Genomic DNA, 18,998 nt, shown 5'->3' on the forward strand with positions numbered 1-18,998 from the left:
TAAATAAATAAAGGTCCATCAACAACTAAAAAATATGTTATTAAAAAAAACTAAAAGCATAGGGGAAAAGCTCCTTGATCTTAGCTCTTAACAATAAGTTCTAGGATATTTCACCAAAAGCTCAGGCAACAGAAATAAAAACAAAGAAGCAGGACTACATCAAATGAAGAAACTTTTGCACAGCAAAAGAAAACCATCCACAAAATGAAAGTGCGGACCATGAAGTAACATGAAAGTATTTGGAAACCAAAAAATTTTTTTAAAAAATATTTCTAGTTGTAGATGGATGCAATACCTTTTATTATTTTATTTATTTATTATATGGTGCTGAGGATCAAACCCAGTACCTCATACATGTGAGGCAAGCACTCTTACCACTGGGCTATAGCCCCAGTCCCACAAATTTGATAAGAAGTGAATATCTAAAACATAAGGCACTCATATAACTCAACAGCAAAAAATACAAATAACCCAATTAAAACGTGGGCAGGGCTGGCTGGAGATACAGTTCAGTGGTCTAGTGCTTGCCTAATATGTGCAAAGTCCTGGGTTCAATTCCCAGAATTGGGGGAAGAAAAAGTGAGGAGGTATGTGTGTGTGAAGAACCGGAACAGATATTTTTCCAAAAATCACATACATGCTGCCAATAATAGGTGTATGAAAAGGCATTCCATATCACTACTCATCGGGCAAATGCAAAACAAAACCACAATGACATACTGCCTCACAGCTGTTAAGATGACTGTTATCAAAAAGACATGATAACAAGTGTTGGCAAGGATGAGGGAAAAGAGAACCTTTGTATACTGCTGGTGGGAATGTAAAATGGCACAGCCATTGTGGAAAATAATACAGAAATTCCTTTAAAAATTATATATATAAAAATACCATATGGCCCAGCAGTACCCATTCTGAGTACATAAACGTAAAGGAAATGAAATCAGCTCCTCATCTAGATACTTGCCCCACATATCCACGGCAGCATTATTCTCAATAGCCAAGATATGGAAATAGCTCCAGCGTCTTGTCAACAGATGAACAAATACAGAATTGTGATACATACACAACGGATTACTCAAGTCTTTAAAAAGGAGGTCCGCCACTTGCAACAACATGGGTGAATCTGGAAGGACTTTATGCTAAGTGAAATAAGCCGGACAAGGAAAGAAAAATACTGCATGATCTCACTTATATGAAGGATCTAAAAATAATCCAAAACACAAAAACAGTAAAGCAGTAGTTCTGAGGGGTGGGAAGGGAAATGGGAAGATGGGGTCAAAGGATAAAAGTTATAGACAGGTGAGATGAATGAGTCTAAAGACTGAATGTGTAGTATGAAACTAAAATGCGTATTGCCTTATAACTGAAAATTTGCTAACAATAGATTTTAGGTGCTGTTACATAAAAAAGGAGATAACATAGAAGTGATGGACATATTCATTTGCTTGAATGTAGTAATTATTTCACTATGTGTGTGTATATAGTATTTTAAAAAAGAATTACAAGTTCCCTGGGGGGCAAAATCACCTGCAGTTAAGAACCACTGAGGTAGAGTTTACCTACAAGAGACAAGAGATTTTGTGAGACATTAAATAGAGAGAGGATAGTTGAATCTAGAAGACAGAAGACTCCCCAAAAGTAAGGGTAGAGGAAAAAAAGATGTTTAGGGGTGTGAGAATGACCTAGAGAGACAGGAGGAGCAGTGGTCATGCAGGGCTGAGAAAGGTGCCTAGTGCGCCAGAATACCCAAGCAGAGCAAGGGCTGAGGAAGGCCCAAAGTCTGGCAAAGCTGACAAGTGTGGTCCACGGCCGTGCGCCAGACAGTATGGGGATACAAAAGTAACCACAGACCTAGAAGGACCACTACACTAAGTAAAAGAGAATTGTCTGGGCTGGAAGTGGGACAAGAGACTAGAACACAAGTAGTGTTTAAGGTTACAGGAAAGAATCAGAAGAGAAAGAATCTGCTGGGTGTGACAGCACAAGCCTGTAATTCTAGCTAAGCCTGAGACAGGAGGATCACAAGTTTGAGGGTAGCTTGAACAACTTAGTGAGACCATCTCAAAATAAAAAGAGCTGGAGATGCAGCCAGTAGTAGAGCACCCCTAGATTTAATCCTCAGCACCTCCCACCCCCCAAAAAGTCTGAAAAATTAAAGAAAAGGGTGGGAGCAGGGAAGAGAAGCTGCACAGGGCCAAAAGGAACAGAGAAAAGGGACAGAATGGGCGGTATGGGGGTCCAGACAGCACCTTCCCTTTTCAGATACAGGAAGGAGGCATGGTCAGGACCTTGCAGGGAGGAAATGCTGAGGGATATGAATCCTGGCAAGAGCAGAGATGAAGACCTAGGGACCTGAGGAAGATTAGGGTCAGCACAACCACAAAGGGGTCAACAAGGCAAGGAATTACTAGTGAGCAACACTGACACTGGGTAACCAAAAACATGAAAGCAACTCTTGCCCTACTGGGAAGTGAGAGCAGCACCTGTGCTTCAATTACAAGTAAGATAGGTCTATGTGGCTCCCAGGGAAACCATGAGAAGTAATGGGGAAAAAAGAAACAACCAGAAGCAAAATGGAAATAGACCCCTCATACTCTATACAGGGAGTTTTCCATACAAGGGTATTCTGTAGTTTTTGAAATCACAGAAAGCAGATACCAAGGTGGGATAACAAGGGAAGGATAGAAGAATGTTAAAGAAAAATACATTCCCACTGAGCATGATGGCACACTCCTGTAATCCCAGCCAATTGGGAGGCTGAGGCAGGAGGATCACAAGTCTGAGGCCAACCTCAACAACTTTAGAGAGGCCCTAATCACTTAGCAAGACTCTGTATCAAATTTTTAAAAAAATGGCTGGGGATATAGCTCAATAGTTTAACCAACCCTGTGTTTAATCCCCGGTACCAAATATATACAGATATATTAATATATATATAGATATATTATATATACACACACACACACACACACATATATTCCCTCATTGGCTGTAATCAAGAAGTGAGAAGGGCTCCGGACTGGTGAACAGCTGAACACTGTGTTAACCTCTACCAACCTCTACCAGTGGCGCACAACTATAATTCCAGCAACTTGGGAGGCTGAGGCAGGAGGATCGCCAAGTTCAAAGCCAGCCTAAGCAACTTAGCAAGACCCTGTTTCTAAATAAATAAAAAGGACTGGTGATATGGCTCAGTGGTTAAGCATCTCTGGGTTCAAACCCTGGTACCCACCCCCACCCAAAAAAAGATGCCAGAAAACTACAGAGAAAATGGTAAGGAGTTTCCCAGGAGGGAGGGTCTGCAAGGCAGTCACTATAGAAGGGTCACCTTGAACAGCTGGCAGGCTGCAGCTGCAGCCTGCCGCTCAGCATCAATCTTCTTGCTGCCATAGCCTTCTACCTCCACGCTCTTGGGCCACTTTATGTGCAGGGTGACTTTCTTGGGGAAGAGAAGACAGAATCAGGCAACTGCCTCTCTAGACTAAAGTTTTTGCAAATCACAGGGAGAATCAACAACAAAACTGTGGCCCTCAGGTTGGATACAATGGCACATGCCTTCAATCCCTCTGGCTGAAGCAGAAGGATCACAAATTTGAGGCCAGCACTGGCCACTTAGTGAGACCCTGTCTCAAAAGATAAATAAAATAAAATAAAATAAATAAAATAAAATAAAATAGGCCAGGGATGTAGCCTCAATGGTCTGATTCCTAGTACTGAGGAAAAAAAGCTTTGGCCCTCACAGCAGCAATGTGTTAGACTCCGGGCTGAGAGACAGGACAGAACCCAATGCCATCACAGACTCTTTAAAAGGGTGGTAACTCCCTATTCCACAATCCTTTCATTCTACCACAGGTTATTTTGCTCCTTCAAAGTGCTGTATTCTGGACACAGGGCATACTAGGATCCATCTTTATCTTAAATATCTTCCTTCAAAATGGTCTGCCTAGGCTGGGATGTAGCTCAGTGGGTAAAGCACTTGCCTAGCATGTGTAAGCCCTGGGTTCAATCCCCAGCACCACAAAAAAAAAAAAAAAAAAAAAAAAAAAGGAAAAGAAAGTTTGCATGCTTCTGTGGGTCCCAGGATCTTTTAAAACTCTAGAAAACACGAATCCTCATCATCACTTCTTAACTCTGTAGTGCTAGTAAACTGAATAGGGACCAAATCCAGGAACTGGCATAGGGCCTGTCTTAGGCAAGACAAGAACTCCTGATTCATCTACCCTATATTCCCTTCCCCTTAATCAAATGCATTTTCTGGCTCTTCTTCAAGTGTGGCTTTGTTCTAAGATTCTTAGCTGCCTTTATTCAGAAAACACATTCTAACCTCCTTGGTTAAAGTGAAAAGGACTGTCAAGTCATGCTTCCCCTAGTCACCAGCAAAGTTACCTTTTTCTTCGGTCCATTCGTGTGCACGTAGACTAGCTTGTCTTTTGCATGTGAGATGCCGAGGGCTCTTCCATCACACTGTTGAGAAGGTTTGTGGGCTGTGGGATTCTTTTAATAGGTCCCTAGAGCTAAGAAAATAGAAAAGGATTACAGCTTTTCTTGTCTTTGAACAGTCCATGAGAACTATTTCAAAGCAACTCTGGGCTAGATTCTGAAGATGCTGGTTCATGACCCCATACCACCCAGAAAACCTAAAAAGGAGCGAATGGCTTCAGGGTTTACAGGAGTAGGGCCACACCAACTGTATGACCAACCCTGAAGGCCGAAAGCCAATGTTCCATTAAAGGGAAGTTACCAGCTCCTCTTCCCCACCCAAGCTCCAGAGTTCATATCACATTCAGAAGACTGAAATGGTCAATAACCACCCCCTTAGTCTGTTATCTGAAAGAAGTCACTAGATTAAACATAATAAGAAGTCCCTCCCCACACACCAAATGAGAGACCAAAGCATCTCCTGAAGTAAGACACACAAAAGGGAGAATTGCCCCATGTAGGTCATTAAGGAGATTCTGAGTGCCGGCTTCAAATCTCAACTGTACTTCACACTACGCAAAAGACTCCCTAAAGCCAAACTATATATAAGACTGAGACACTAAAATGAGCTTTTCCTGATTTCTCTGTCATGAAGGAGGATGCCTCAGAAACCATGAGAGAGATCTCAATTCTTGTACTTGTTCTTTGCATCAATCCCACAGCACAAGTGGGGGAGATATTCACCTAGACGCAGCTTGGTGCCAGACATGGGCACAAGAGGCCTGGGAACAGCTGGATACAAAACACCAGAGTGGTCCTTCAACAGATGCAGAGTCAGAGACCAGCTAAGGAGATGTGAAGTCCTTTCCCTGTCTTCCACGTATTCAGACAGCTCCAAAAATGGGATTTTGGTAAGATGGTACATATACATATACACGTGTGTTCTTGCTTCATCTTTACCCCATGAGAAGGTTTATTTTATTTTATTTTATTACATTTTATGTGGTGCTGAGGATGAAATCTAGTGCCTCACTTGTGCTAGGCAAGTGCTCTACCACTGAGCTACAACCCCAGTCCCTGAGAAGTTTTTCACAGCACTGGATACCCTTTTCTCAGAGGGCACCTGAGATGGCAGGCAATATATTTTGAAAATGCTACTCCGGAGCTCTGACTATCCTGGCTGCCTGATCTTTGTGTTTCCCTTGGGGCAGACTCCTGTGTTAACTGGCTAGGATATAGGGTCCCGCCTGCCCTGTTTTCCTTCTACATACTTTTATAGAATAACCAATAATCATAAGCAGCATATAAGTAGACTCAATGGGGAGCCATCACACAGTGGGACACAACTTTAAGTAGCACTCTAGACTCACAGGTGTGCACTGAGACCCACTCCAGCTCTAAGTCAGTGAACACTAGTTCTACCTATTCTTGATGGGCAGGGAATCATCTCCCCAGTTTCATTCACTGTAGTATTCAGGAAGGTGAAGTCCATCAGAACAGCCATTCAGTCTGTTTGAGATTGTGAAATCCCAGGTGTAGTGGGAGGCTATTTTCCACAATGGCTAGGGCTGCCAGGATACATCACGCCCTTACTGCTCTAACCCCTGGTCACCCAACCTGGCAGAAATTGGACGTTAACCTGTTTTTCCCCCACTCCCTGAAGGTCCCGCACCTCTCACGTATCGCAGACAGGTGCAGGCGCTCTGGGGTTCATCTGGGCCTGCGCCACGCTGGGCTCTACAACAGCAGGCCGTGGCCAGATAGCGGCCGGTCGTCGCGACCACTATCGGTCGAGCGCCCCGCCCGCGCCCCTGTTGCCACCCCAGAAGTCAAGGGCGACGCGGCCGCTCACCCCGCCGGTGCCCTCACCGTTCACCATGTTTCCGCCACCTGCCCCGGACTCGCCCGGGGCCGCCCCGGGCTCGGCCTCGGCGGCCTCCTTGGTGCCGTCGGGACAAGCGAGACCTGACGAGAGGCCGCGCGTGCGTTCCTGTCGCCCGGCAGCGCGGGGATCCGGCGGTCGCAGGCGCGGAGAGACGCCGGCCGCCAGCGCCATGAGCCTCCTGGCGGCCGCCATCGCGCTCCCGCCGTCCCCCGCGGCCCCAGAGCGCAGCCGCCAGTCGAGGGCGGAGAGCTTGCGCCCTCTGCGGGCCAGGCGGACCGGTGCCGAGCTGGTCCAGTCGCTTTCCCAGCCCAGACCTGGACGGAACCGTTACCCTGGGAAACCCAAACCAATGAACTGGGCATCTGGATCTCAATCAGGGAACAGGGATGGAAATTCTCTGGGAAATAGTGCTAAGATTTAGCTCAACCCTCATCCAAGTAAATGAACCTCTTGGTCCTACTTGTGTTTGTAAATTCCTCTCATAGGTCGCTTTGCACGACCCGAATGCCGGCTGGGCTCCATCTAGAAGGCTTACAAAGCAAACCTGGTGACCATCTGGAGACAAGCCAGGGAAGGTTTCTTCTTCCTTTTTTTTTTTTTTTTTTTTTTTTTTTTGGGTGGGGGGTGGTCCTAGGGATTTAACTCAGGGGCACTTTACCACTGACCTACATCCCCAGTCCATTTTATTTTTTATTTTGAGACAGGGTCTTACTAAATTATATAGGGCCTGGCTAATTTGCTGAGGCTGGCCCAGAAATTGTGATCCTCCTGCCTCAGCCTCCCAAGTTGCTGGGATTATAGATTTGCTCCACCGCACCTGGCTCAGGGAGTACTTTTTTTTGACACAGCAGACCAGGTTTAATCCCCTGGGCTGGAGTCAAGGGTAAAATCATCTGGCTTTGGACACGGTGCCAAAAAAATGAGCTGATCCCCCAGGAAGAGTCCAATTCTGCTGTTTCTCACTTCTGTGAAAACCAGATGGGATTCCATTTCCAAACTACTATGACTGGAACTTAGCCAGACTCATTCTTCTTCTGCCCTTTATGGCCTTGAGCAGGGCTTTGGATCAGCTGGGACTCAGACTGAATCTACAAGCTGTAGACAGTGACAGGGTAGAGCAGAGGGCCTCAAGGTCTCACAACCATAGAAGGCCTTGATCAAGGGTTGTCAGTGCAGTTGAGGGGAATGTTATTTCTATATGTGACTCCAGAGATCCTGTTGAAAGCTTGTTAAAACATTACTGGTTGTGTGAGGTGACACATCCCTGTAATCCCAGCTACTCCCACAGGCTGAGTAGGAGAATTTCAAGCTTAAGGCCATGGGCAACTTTTGCAAGACCTTGTTTCAAAATCATATTTTTAAAAAAAGGGCTGGGGAGGTGGCTCAGTGGTAGAATGCTTGCTCAGCATGTGTAAAGTCCTGGATTCAATTCATATTATTCCCCCCAAGAAACTTGAATTAATTAAAATAGCCAGACACAGCAGCACATGCCTGTAATCCCAGCTACTTGGGGGGCTGATGCAGAAGGAGCACAAGTTCAAGGCCAGCTTCAGCAACTTAGAGAGGCCCTGTCTTGAAATAAAAAATAAAAAGGGCTGGGGATGTAGCTCAATGGTAAAGTGTCTCTGAGTTTAATCCTCAGCACCACCAAAATGAATAAATAAAATAGAAAGGACTGAGACCGTAGCTCAGTGGTAGAGTACTTGCCTAGCCTGGGCAAGGCTCTGGGTTTCGTTCCTAGTACTGCAAATTAATTAGTTAATTAATTAAAATAAAAAGAGGAGGAGGTGCAGTTCAGTGATGGAATGCTGTCCTGGCATGCTCAAGGTCCGGGGTTTAATCCCCAGCACCACAAAATAAAATCAAAAACAAACAAAAAATACCCACTGCTAGTTGCTACCCCCAGTGTCTTATTCATTAGGTCTGCCATGAGGCCCAAGAATGTGCCTTTTTAACAAGTTCCCAGGCAATGCTGAGGCTGATGTCTAAGACCACACTCAATGGGGCCTATGAAAAGAACATATAGGATATGAGTCCAAGTACTTGGGCTTAGTCTTACTGAACTCTACCACTTGCCAACTGAGAACCTTGAGTCAATTAATCAAAGGAAAAATCTGAGTACAACTTGCTCTACTCATTTTGAATGGCTGTGGTTAGGATCAGATAGGAATATTTAGAGGAAAGCTTTACAGAGTGCTGTATTCTAAAGAAGTGCCTCCCCTTGGAGGTCTGAAGCAACCAGGGGAAGGTTCCTTAGAGACAGACCCAGGACAGGTGGTATGGCTTCAACTCCAATTTCCCAATTATCTGTCAGTGAGTTTTTACTAGGAAAAGGACAAAAGGGAAGATGGCTTTGGCAGCAATTATCTGAAACAGCAATTGTCACAGAGAACACTACCATCTGTATTTTATACCCCTACCCACACCATCCATATTAGGGCAGGACATAATTTTCCAAGAGCTTTGCATTTGGCCATGTGGTTCATTAAGTTGCCCAAAGCTAGGTATCCACCCAGCTTCAAGAATAGCTTTCAGGGGTTGATAACAGTCCAAATTTGGTTTGGAGCAGCGGTTGGCAAACTATAGCCTACAGACCAAATTGAGTCCACTGCCTATTGTTACAAATAAAGTTTTATTGAAATACAATCACGCTCATTAGTTCATTATCTACTACTGCTTTCATGCTACAATAGTAGAGTTAAATAACCGCAACACAAAGCATTTGACCCACAAAGTCTAAAATATTTACTCTCTTCTCTTCACAAAAAGTTTGCCGACTGTCATTCAGAGCACTTGTAAGGAAGTGAGAAGGGTTTGGATGTGCCTCCCTTCCTTTCCACCAACATTAAGGCTTCTCCTCCATATTTGTGGAGGAAAGTTAGTTGTATGCTTTGCCTATGAAAAAGGGAATTATTTCTGAAAACAGAAAGGGCTTAATGGTTCAGATACCTCTACTTCTGGATAAGACATGACATCTGGTACTCAGTGTGCTAAATAACTACATCTAGCATCATGGAACTAAGATATGAAGGATCTGCTGAATACATAGGTGGAATCATAGAAACCTAAACTTTGGAGGTCCCTGAAAAAGGCAATATAAGGAAGCCCAAGATAGTCCAGGTCTTGGAGTATAGCAAAGAACTTTGGGAGAGAAAGTGAGAGGGACCAACACCTAAAGAAACCAGAGGTCTCAACCAATACATGGCAACTTATTCAGTGATGGTTAGATATTTTATGTATGGTCAAAGTGACAAGAAATGGTCAACCAAAAGGGTAAAGGAAGCAACAGTGGCCAGATGAGCACCTTAACCACACTACCAGAACATCTATCCTCAGGGCTTTCCCTTCCACATGTGTAACCACACGTCCCTTGAAGTAAACCACCATATTAAGAAGAGAAGACACATATTCCCTGTATGAAGGAATGGATAGGAAGAAGCAATTCTATGGTCCCCAGAATCCTGGCACAAGAAGTGTAATCCTACGATGCTTTTTAGTGCTCAATGTCTCAGTTCCAGGTGGGTGGGGAAGATGCACAGGGGACACTCAGAGGTGAATCTTTGATTTATTCACCCTTGACCCTGAAAGAAGGCCTTGGTAGAATATTGGCAGTAGACAGAGTTAGGCAGGTTAGGAAAGGAGGTGAACACTGTCTTTTGGTTCCAAATCTGACTCTGATGGACACTGCTCAATATAAGAGGTTACCATTTTCTGAGCAGTTTTCCTTATCAAAACACAAGAGAGACTATTTCTTCCACATACCCTCTTCTTAAGGACAGAAGCAACAGGTAAGCCTCTAAGGGAATTAGAAAGTGTGGCAGTGCTGAGCATGGTGGTACACAACTGTAGTCCCTGCTACCCAAAAAGCTGAGGATCACTTGAGCCCACAGTATGAGACCAGGCTTGGCACTGCTGAGACCTCACCTCAAAAAAATAAATAAAAAGAAAGAGAAAAGAAAGCATGGTAGAAAGGCATAATTCTCTGTTGCATCTAAGAGAAAAAAGAGAAGGCCAAGAAGCACACACACAGATGCCCTCTGGAGGCACAGCTGTGAGGAGAAAGCATCAAGCTTAGGGGTTTCTGTAGGGGACAGAGCACACAGCACCTATGGGCCACCCCACAGGAGCAGCTGCCCATCCCACAAGCAGGCATCCTCCTCCTTTGAGAGGTGCTCAAATAGGCACCGCCTTGCCAGTTGCTTGGTTATCCCCCACTAACCATCTTCAAGCTTAGTCACAGCACATCTGACACTCTCAGAGCCACTCACCTGCCATGTTGGAAATGTTAACGTTCAGCCTTTTCGAGTTACAGGGCATTTTAAGAAAGAAAAAAAAAAGGGCAATCAACTCTTGTTTTGGCAACTTAGGGGGTGGCATTTCTTTAAAACCTAAGTCAAGTGGTCAGAGGGGCTGGAGGTACTTGTCCCATATTGCTGTCAGGGGTCAAGGCCACTGTAGCACCAGTGCAGCTCATGCTGCAACTGCCTGGGAACATGGCAGCAGCATATTCAGCCACAGAAATTGAGGTACCCTATTCTCCCACACACCCCCTGAGGTCTTGACCTTCAAAGCACTTTATAGACAGAGCCTCCTATAGACAAGGCTATCTCCAAAGGAGCGCTATGACCTAAAATAGCGCTCTTTCCACTTAGGCAGAGGGGTGTGAACAGGCAGCCTATGGGCAGAGAAGAGCAACTGTCAGGACAAAAAGGCTGTCAGGGACACTGGCCTTGGCAGACCTGGAAAAGATCTAAATCTGAGGGAAGAGAGGAGATGCTCATGTGCAGAATTGCTTCTCTGGGTCCTATTATTGGCTTTGTTCCTGGGTACCACTAGGACCTGAGGTAAACTGTCACTTATCAGGGTACACTGAAATTCCCCCATATCAAAAGGAAAGCCCACCTTGTCAAAGGACGTGTAGGCAGATTTTAATGTCAGTAAAGTGCTTTGAGGTGCTAGAGGAAGATGGGAAAGTGATTTGCTGGGTATCCCCAAAGCCCCCAAGATGGAAGGCCCTAGGCTGAGTCAGCGCTCTCTGTTCTGGTCCTGCTATGAACACCTGCTCTCTCTGAGCCACCAGAGCCAGGACTTCCTAGGAACCTAGAAGATTCTCCACGCTGGCACTGAACACTCAAACTGAGCACAGGCTTTCTTCCAGGCCACACAAGGAGGCCCAAGGAGACTATAGGTTCAAGCCATGTAACCAAGGATCACAAAAAAATCCAGAGCTTTCCAAGTCCTCTTTCCCTCAGGGCTCCATCAGCTCTGCTAAGCACCCGCCCCCAATCACTTTCAGAAGGCCCACAGCCCCGGAACCAGGGCTTCCTCTGCCACCCACCTCCCCACAATCCCTGGACCAAGCTGTTGCTGGAGGCAAGGCTCCTCCCTTACCTCGAGAGATGGTCCCTCCAGGGGCAGGGTTGACACACATGGGTGGAAGGCGGGGTGGGGGAAGTTTGCACTGACGCTGCCTGTGCTGGGCCCGATCTGGGGAAAGAGAGAGGACATCAGGGCAACATGTTCTTAGTCCTCACAGTTCAGACCCTTGAATGAACTCACCTCAGAGCATCCATGAGGCGCTCTGGGCAGCAGGACTGCTGGGCAGTACTGGGAGCTAGTCAGAGGTTCTGAGCAACAGTGACAACAATGCCACACAGAAAAAAGGTAATTGTCATGTACAGATATGACATACACACATAGATATATACATATATATCGTGTGTATATATATATATATAAAACGTTGTGTGCATCCTATATAGATACGGTAAATGTCATATAAAGATACACAATAACCTTGAAGAGATTCCTTCTTGGCTCTCAAAAAGCCTGCAAACTCTTCCTGATCCCTCAGTTAGTTTCTATGAGTTTAACACATTCTATATGCTTTGCTACAGTCTTAACTAGTGAGCATAAGACAAGAAAACTGTTAAAAGCTGAAAGTCATAGGGCCTTGTAAATCCAAAAGACCACTGTCTTCCACTTAGAGTAGCAACTGGCACTTTTGCTATAGATTTCCGTTAGCCAACAAATCTCAAATTTTTCCTTCTAAGAAGAAGGAAACAAAAGGGTAATCAGTGAGTCTAGCCTGAGGATTAAAAGCAGATCCATACTTACAAGAATTCTCCCTCTTTCTAAAAGAGAACAACTTGCCTTTCCAAATATTTCCATTCTTATGGAGACTAAATGCTACTTATTAGTTACCAACCAATACTTTTCTTTTTGGTCCTGGGGATTGAACCCAGGGGTACTTAACCACTAAATCTCATTCCCGGCCCCCTTTTTAATATTTTATTTAGAGATAGGGTCTTGTTGAGTTGCTTACTGCCTCACTAAATTGCCGAGGCTGGCTTTGAACTTTGTGACCTTGTAATCCTGCCTCAGCCTCGCAAGCTGCTGGGATTACAAGGCATGCGCCACTGTGCCTGGCCCAAGTACATTTTTAAGAAGCTCCAAAAAATTTAAGATACACAAATTAAAATTAGAATATTTACTAAGCATGTGTGTAGCACAGTAATAGAATACTTGCCTAACATGAACAGGCTCTGGATTCAATTACCCGTATCCTTAAAAAAAAAAAAAAAAAAAAAAAAAAGGAGACATTCTCTGAGTCTTCTGAGGGTGATAGAAATGCAGGGGTAGAACGGCCTAAGGTTTTGAAAATCACCCACATGCTGAAAATATCACAGAATCACTAGTCCTGGAGGGAACATGTGTGAGCTCTTTACTCTTTGCCCCACTGCTTTCAAAATAAAATGTGGGCCCATCAGTATGCACAACTATAATGCACCAAAAAATAGGGGGGATGCCGAGGAGGCTCAGGCAAGTTCAAAGCCAGCCTCAGTAACTTAGTGAGGCCCTAAGCAACTTAGCAAGACCCTGTCTCAAAATAAAAAATAAAAAAAGGGGCTAGGGATGTGGCTCAGTGGCTGAGCACTTCTGGGTTCAATCCCGGGTACCAAAAGGGTGGAAAAAGAAAGAGAGGAGCGAGAGGGAGAGAGAGGGGGGAGAGAGAGAGAGAGAGAGAGAGAGAGAGAGAGAGAGAGAGAGAGAGAGAGAGAGAAAGGAGAGGGAGAGAGAGAGAGAGAGAGAGAGAGAGAGAGAGAGAGAAAGGAGAGAGAGAGAGAGAAAGGAAGGAAGGAAGGAAGGAAGGAAGGAAGGGAGGGAGGGAGGGAGGGAGGGAAGGAGGGAAAGGAAAGGAAAGGAAGGAAGGAAAAAAACTTTCCTCATAAAACATAAAATATAATTTTGGGATGAGGAAGTAAGTAGCTGAACACAGCTCCTCCTCCCCCACACTCCCAGCAGCACACTCCCTCTCAGCAGCCCCTCTGGCTCACAGTTCCACTTCCACCTGTGCTGCCACAGCAACTGCCAGATCTGTTCTGATCAGAATACACTTTGCACATTTTTAGCATCACACTGAGCTGCCTGCCTTAGTCCAAAGCATCTTCCCAGGCACCACTGATTATTTTTATCATATTATGGTCATAAAGTCACAGTTGCATTTGCACCAACTCTATATTTCCTAACAGTCCTCTTAAGATATAATAGGTGTGGCCAGGCACAGTGGTACTCATCTGTAATCCCAGCAGCTAGGGAGGCTGAGACAGGAGGATCTTGAGTTCAAAGTCAGCCTCAGCAAAAGTGAGGTACTAAGCAACTCAGTGAGACCCTGGTCTCTAAATAAAATACAAAATAGGGCTGGGGATGTGGCTCAGTGGTCCAGGGCCCCAGAGTTCAATCCCCGGTATCAAAAAAAAAAAAAAAAAAAAAAAAGAAAGAATATATTACAGTTGTGGCTCTCTGCTTCCTGATCCTCACTCTTCAACACTCTTCCCCCATGATGTTCTGCCTCACCTCAAGACTCAAGGAATAGAGCTAGCCTTCTATAGGCTGAGACCTCTGAAACCATTAATATTCCTCCCATCCTAGGCCAAGGTATCTGTCCTTCCTTTGGCTCACTGACCACAGGAATGAAGAAATCCATACTAGGGAGCTGGTACCAGTGGAGCTAAAAAACAGCTAACTCTCAAGGCTATGATTTTGGGTATTAATTATGATGGTTGATATGCACACCTGGAACTTAGCTTTTGTATCCCATTTAAAAGCCCTCTGCAATGACCTCTGAGACAGGAGTATGCTGCCTTCTCATTTGCTAGCAAAACAATAAAACTTCTTTTTCCTTTTTATTAAAAAAAAAAAAAAAAAAGTGGGGGGCTGGGGAGATAGCTCAGTAGGTAGAGTGCTTGCCTTGTAAGCACAAGGCCCTGAGTTCGATCCCCAGCACCCCCCCCAAAAAAAAAAAAGGAAGGAAGCTATTATAGGTGTGTGATTTTTTTTACAAAAAACATGTATGGCATCATACCAGAAATGCCTGTAGCATCATCTGGAACTAAGTACCTAGGATCAAGATTTACTTTAGAACTAATGCCAATTCTGCTTTGAAGCTAATGACCAGCTCAACCTCTCCATTCCTGTTTGAAGAGGATTCTCATTCATATCCAGGGATGCTGGATTAAAACAAATAGAGCAAATGATTTGATCATTATTTATTATCTCACAAAGCATTCTCAGTAACTGAGAAAAAACTGATAGCAATCCCACAACATCACTGAAACCTAACCATATGAATGGAGCAAAAATGCACATTCTTTTTTTTTTTTTTTTTTTTTTTTGCGGCACTGGGGATTGAACCCAGGGCCTTGTGCATGCAAGGCAAGCACTCTACCAACTGACCTATATTCCCAGCCCCAAAATGCACATTCTTGATACTGATTCAGTGGTTTTTAAAGTTGTGTGCTGACTGTAGAAGACTCAGCTTGCTCTTCATGTCCTGATTCTGACAGCATTACTGCTGAGAGTTCAGATACCTATATCCAGATTCTGGACAGGGGAGCTGGGAGTATGGTTTAGTGGTTGAATACCTGCCTAGAATGCTAGGGGCCCTATATTTATTCACCATCACTGACAAAAAAAAAATAATAATAAAATAAAGCTTGGAAGGTAGCAACAGGTAAGTCACCAGGCACATGTGTTGTAGATGTTAAGTGCTGGAAGCTATGTTGGATTACACAGTAGGAAAGATGGTAGCCAGCCATACGACCCAGTGGGCTACTGTCCACAATGCATGTGGAACTGCTATAGCTATTTCCATCAGCACTATGAAAGGTCCCATCCCAGGCGGCTCTTGCGTATTAAGGGATACCTCTGAAATAGCTATCATCACCCTCATGCCTCACTCATTAGTAGGTCCTCAATCATGTAGCCTCCTAGCACACTGCATGCTGAGGTCTGGCTGTAGCTCCCTAGCAAAACATTGTGTACAGGACTGTACTCCAAAGAGATCAACCTATTCATATTTATCAAGGGATTGACAAGCTGAGCATAGAACATAATCAGGTGCTTTTCTTTTCTTTTTTTAAAAAATACTTTATTTAGTTGTAGATGGACACAATGCCTTTATTTTATTTATTTATTTTTTTAATGTGGTGCTGAGGATCAAACCCAGTGCCTCACACACGCAAGACAAGCACTCTACCACTGAGCTAAAGCCCCAGCCTCCACAATCAGATGCTTTTCCTACATCACCTCTAATATTTTAACTACACTATGGAAGACAGGAGGTAGGAAATAGGCTCTTGCTAAGGCTAGGGAGACTCAGAAATGAACCTCAGCCAAACTTATCAGGAGCCTCCAAAACTTTTCACCACATTACATTTCCTCTCAAGATTCATGACACCTGTTGGGTGTGGAGGTACACGCCTGTAATGGCTCAGGAGGCTGAGGCAGGAAAATCACAAGTTCAAAGCCAGTCTCAGAAACTTAGTGAGGCCCTAACCAACTTAGCAAGACCCTGTCTCAAAATAAAAAATAAAAGGGGCAGGGGATGTGGCTCATTGGTTAAGTGCCCCTGGGTTCAATCCCTGGTACCCCAAAATAAACAAACAAACAAATAAATAAATAAATAAATAAATAAAAAGAACAGACCTTTACACCAATAAAGATGTCGAGGCCACACACAACCAACTGCCAAGGTCATGATGTAAACTCTGTTACAAGTATTCAGAAGACAGGAGAGGACATGCAGCCTTAGAGTTAGGAAATCATGAAAAGATAGGTTTCCCAAAGAAAACTGTTCAAGGCACCAACTCTAACTAATCATTTTCCCTGGGATCTTCAAGCATAAAATGATTGTTGGAAGTATATGAGAACTTTTCCTGTATAGAAATGAGGTCCAATCAGAGTTTATTATACCCTAAAGCTACTTAATGATAATGGGGATTGTGAGTTTATGAGGGGTCAGGCCCTTTTCTAAGCTCTTTACATGTATTAACTCATCAGATCCTTGGAACAACCCTGTGAGATACTATTGTGAAGAAGTGGGGCCGAGAGAGGCTCAGTCACCTGCCCAAGTTCCCACAGACAGTGAGGGACAAGGTGGAATGGGAATCAGGCACCTAAATCCAGAGTTTGTGCTCAATAATACTACACTGTCTTCCACAAAAGTAAGCACTAAGGATGTCACTCCTGATGGAAAACTTAAGTCAAACCAACCCCTGACCTAGAAAGTCAAATCACAAACCTTGTAAAGGAATTTGCCTGAAGTTCTCTCATTTAGCCTACCTCCCTATCATGCTGGAGAGTTATAAAATGTAGAAAAAATGAGGACCATGATCTTTACAAAACCAGCACTGTTCACTCAGATGCTCATCATCCAAGAAGTTATCATCATCTACCTTTTACAAGAGGGTAGACAACAAAGCCCACTGGTTAGTGAGTAAACACAAAGCAATTAAATAATATTTAATTTTCAGTTCAAAAAATGTGCTGTCCACCCTTATCTTAATTTCAAATTTTCCCTTCTTAGTTATCAAGTTAGCATACTTTCTACGCGCCCCCCCAAAAAAAAACAAAACCCAGGACAATAGAAACTAATATTTTCAAGCGCTATGAAAACAGACGGAGACACACAAGTCAGGAGGCTGCTCTGAGCCCTGATACATCCAACTCTCCTTCTGGTCCCATTCAGTGAGTTACAAAGGGAATCATTTGTCCAGGAACATAAGATGGAGAGAAAACACAATTGAGAGGATCTATTTAATCAGTAGTTACAGAAATTCTGTTCTGATTTTCATTTATTTGTAAAACATACTCAGGAGCCTCAGAATGAGCTTCAATACAGCATATATGTCTTTTACTCTTCATTCCATGAAGGAAAAAAGTCATGTGCCTAAAACATAAAAAGCTCTAAAGATGTGTCCCCCAAAGTTCTCACCAGTTGCATCACTTCTTGTAAGGAGATCTTGAACTCTGCCTGATGGCACTGCCATAGCTCAATTCTATCACTGCTTATGCAACACCCTCATCTGCAGGAGATCATTAATTTTAAGACTTGCCAGACTTTCTATGACCACTAATATAACGATAACTTGATCCACTTCACCAGTGTTTACCAAAGCTTATTATAGATGCTTAAAGAGCACAAGCCCTGGCTGTAGGAAGCTGCCAATCTAGTGATGCAGAGATTAATTTGGAATAGACTAAGGACAAGAAAACATGAATATGGTGCTGAAGAAAGTTGGAGAAGGACTACATTTAGCCAACAAAATCAGGAAAGGTTCATGGACACAGTGTAAAATACTAGCCTAACCAGGTGTGATGGCATACGCCTGTAATTAAAGTGACTTGGGTGACTAAGGCAAAAGGATCACAAGTTCAAGGCCAGCCTCAGCAACTTAGTAAGGCCCTCAGCAACTTTGTACTCCTGGGTTCAATCCCTAGTACCAAAAATAAATTAATTAACTAAACAAAATACTATCCTAGAAAAACAAGCAGTATTTCACCAAGCAGTTAAGTACATGGGAGACAATGGCAAAAATACACAGATGACAAGGCAAGAGGAGGTACAGGTTATAAGACAATGGAAAGGAAGGCTAAGAAAGCACTTTGGAAAGTCACCCCTGATGTTTACAGTGGCCCATCACAGGGACTTTGAGTCACAAGCACAATGACATTCTTACCTTTTCTGAATGAGTCCAGGCTGAACATTTCTGGCCAGGAGGGAAAGCTGGAATCCTGAGAAGGAGGGTCAAAAGGCAACAATTAATATCCCTGGTCCAGGGACCCACAGAGAAGACTTCAATAACACAGAAAGCACTGTGCAGAAGATGAAAAGTATGAAGCTCTTTACTAGAGAGTCCCACTGCTGCTCCCCAGTCTTAAGGATGGGAATGGCATCTCCATTCTAGAGTAATGATGTGCCCTTGCTTTTTTCTAACTGAGAGCTTTTTCCTTTCTGCTGTCCAAAAAGTCCCTGAGCCCTGTTAGATAGAAAGGGATGCATTTCATATTGACAGACATATAATTCCACCTCATCACAACACTTAACAGATTTCCTTGGGACATCCAAGAGGAAACTGAGTTCTACACAGATCCCCTGTCTCACATGGCATCAAGAAATGAGACTGAGGACTGTGTGAAGGACAAACTGGTTTACGAAGCTTTCATGAAACCTGGTCAAGCCTCTAAGTATGAGATTTGATGGATGCTATCAAAGAGTAACTAAAGGTGATTCAGAACAAAGTTTTCATAGAGGAAACTCTATGAAATAACAAATATTAAATTATAGCACAACTACTGGCCAAAAATGTCACTGCATTTTTCTTGTCAGTACATATAATTGATGAATAGAACT

At 43.9% G+C, this 18,998-nt stretch overlaps 2 protein-coding genes across 2 annotated transcripts in view; both read right to left on the minus strand.

Moving 5' to 3' along the window:
* The window catches only part of Dhx30 (DExH-box helicase 30), a 28,569-nt gene extending 10,193 nt beyond the window's left edge, over positions 1-18,376 (minus strand). The window contains 6 exon segments of the mRNA XM_053743319.1: positions 3,329-3,439; positions 4,387-4,460; positions 4,463-4,508; positions 9,878-9,885; positions 11,696-11,791; positions 18,325-18,376. Coding sequence (XP_053599294.1) covers positions 3,329-3,439; positions 4,387-4,460; positions 4,463-4,508; positions 9,878-9,885; positions 11,696-11,791; positions 18,325-18,352 — 363 coding nt within the window. The 5' untranslated portion in view covers positions 18,353-18,376.
* On the minus strand, positions 6,069-6,510 carry LOC124969433 (ATP-dependent RNA helicase DHX30-like). The gene has a single exon (XM_047532379.1). The coding sequence runs from the start codon at positions 6,494-6,496 to the stop codon at positions 6,203-6,205; it is 294 nt and encodes a 97-aa protein (XP_047388335.1). The 5' UTR covers positions 6,497-6,510; the 3' UTR covers positions 6,069-6,202.
* Positions 18,377-18,998: the final 622 nt, after the last annotated feature.

The sequence above is a fragment of the Sciurus carolinensis genome, chromosome 17 (assembly GCF_902686445.1).
Source record: "Sciurus carolinensis chromosome 17, mSciCar1.2, whole genome shotgun sequence".
NCBI classification, from domain to species: domain Eukaryota; kingdom Metazoa; phylum Chordata; class Mammalia; order Rodentia; family Sciuridae; genus Sciurus; species Sciurus carolinensis.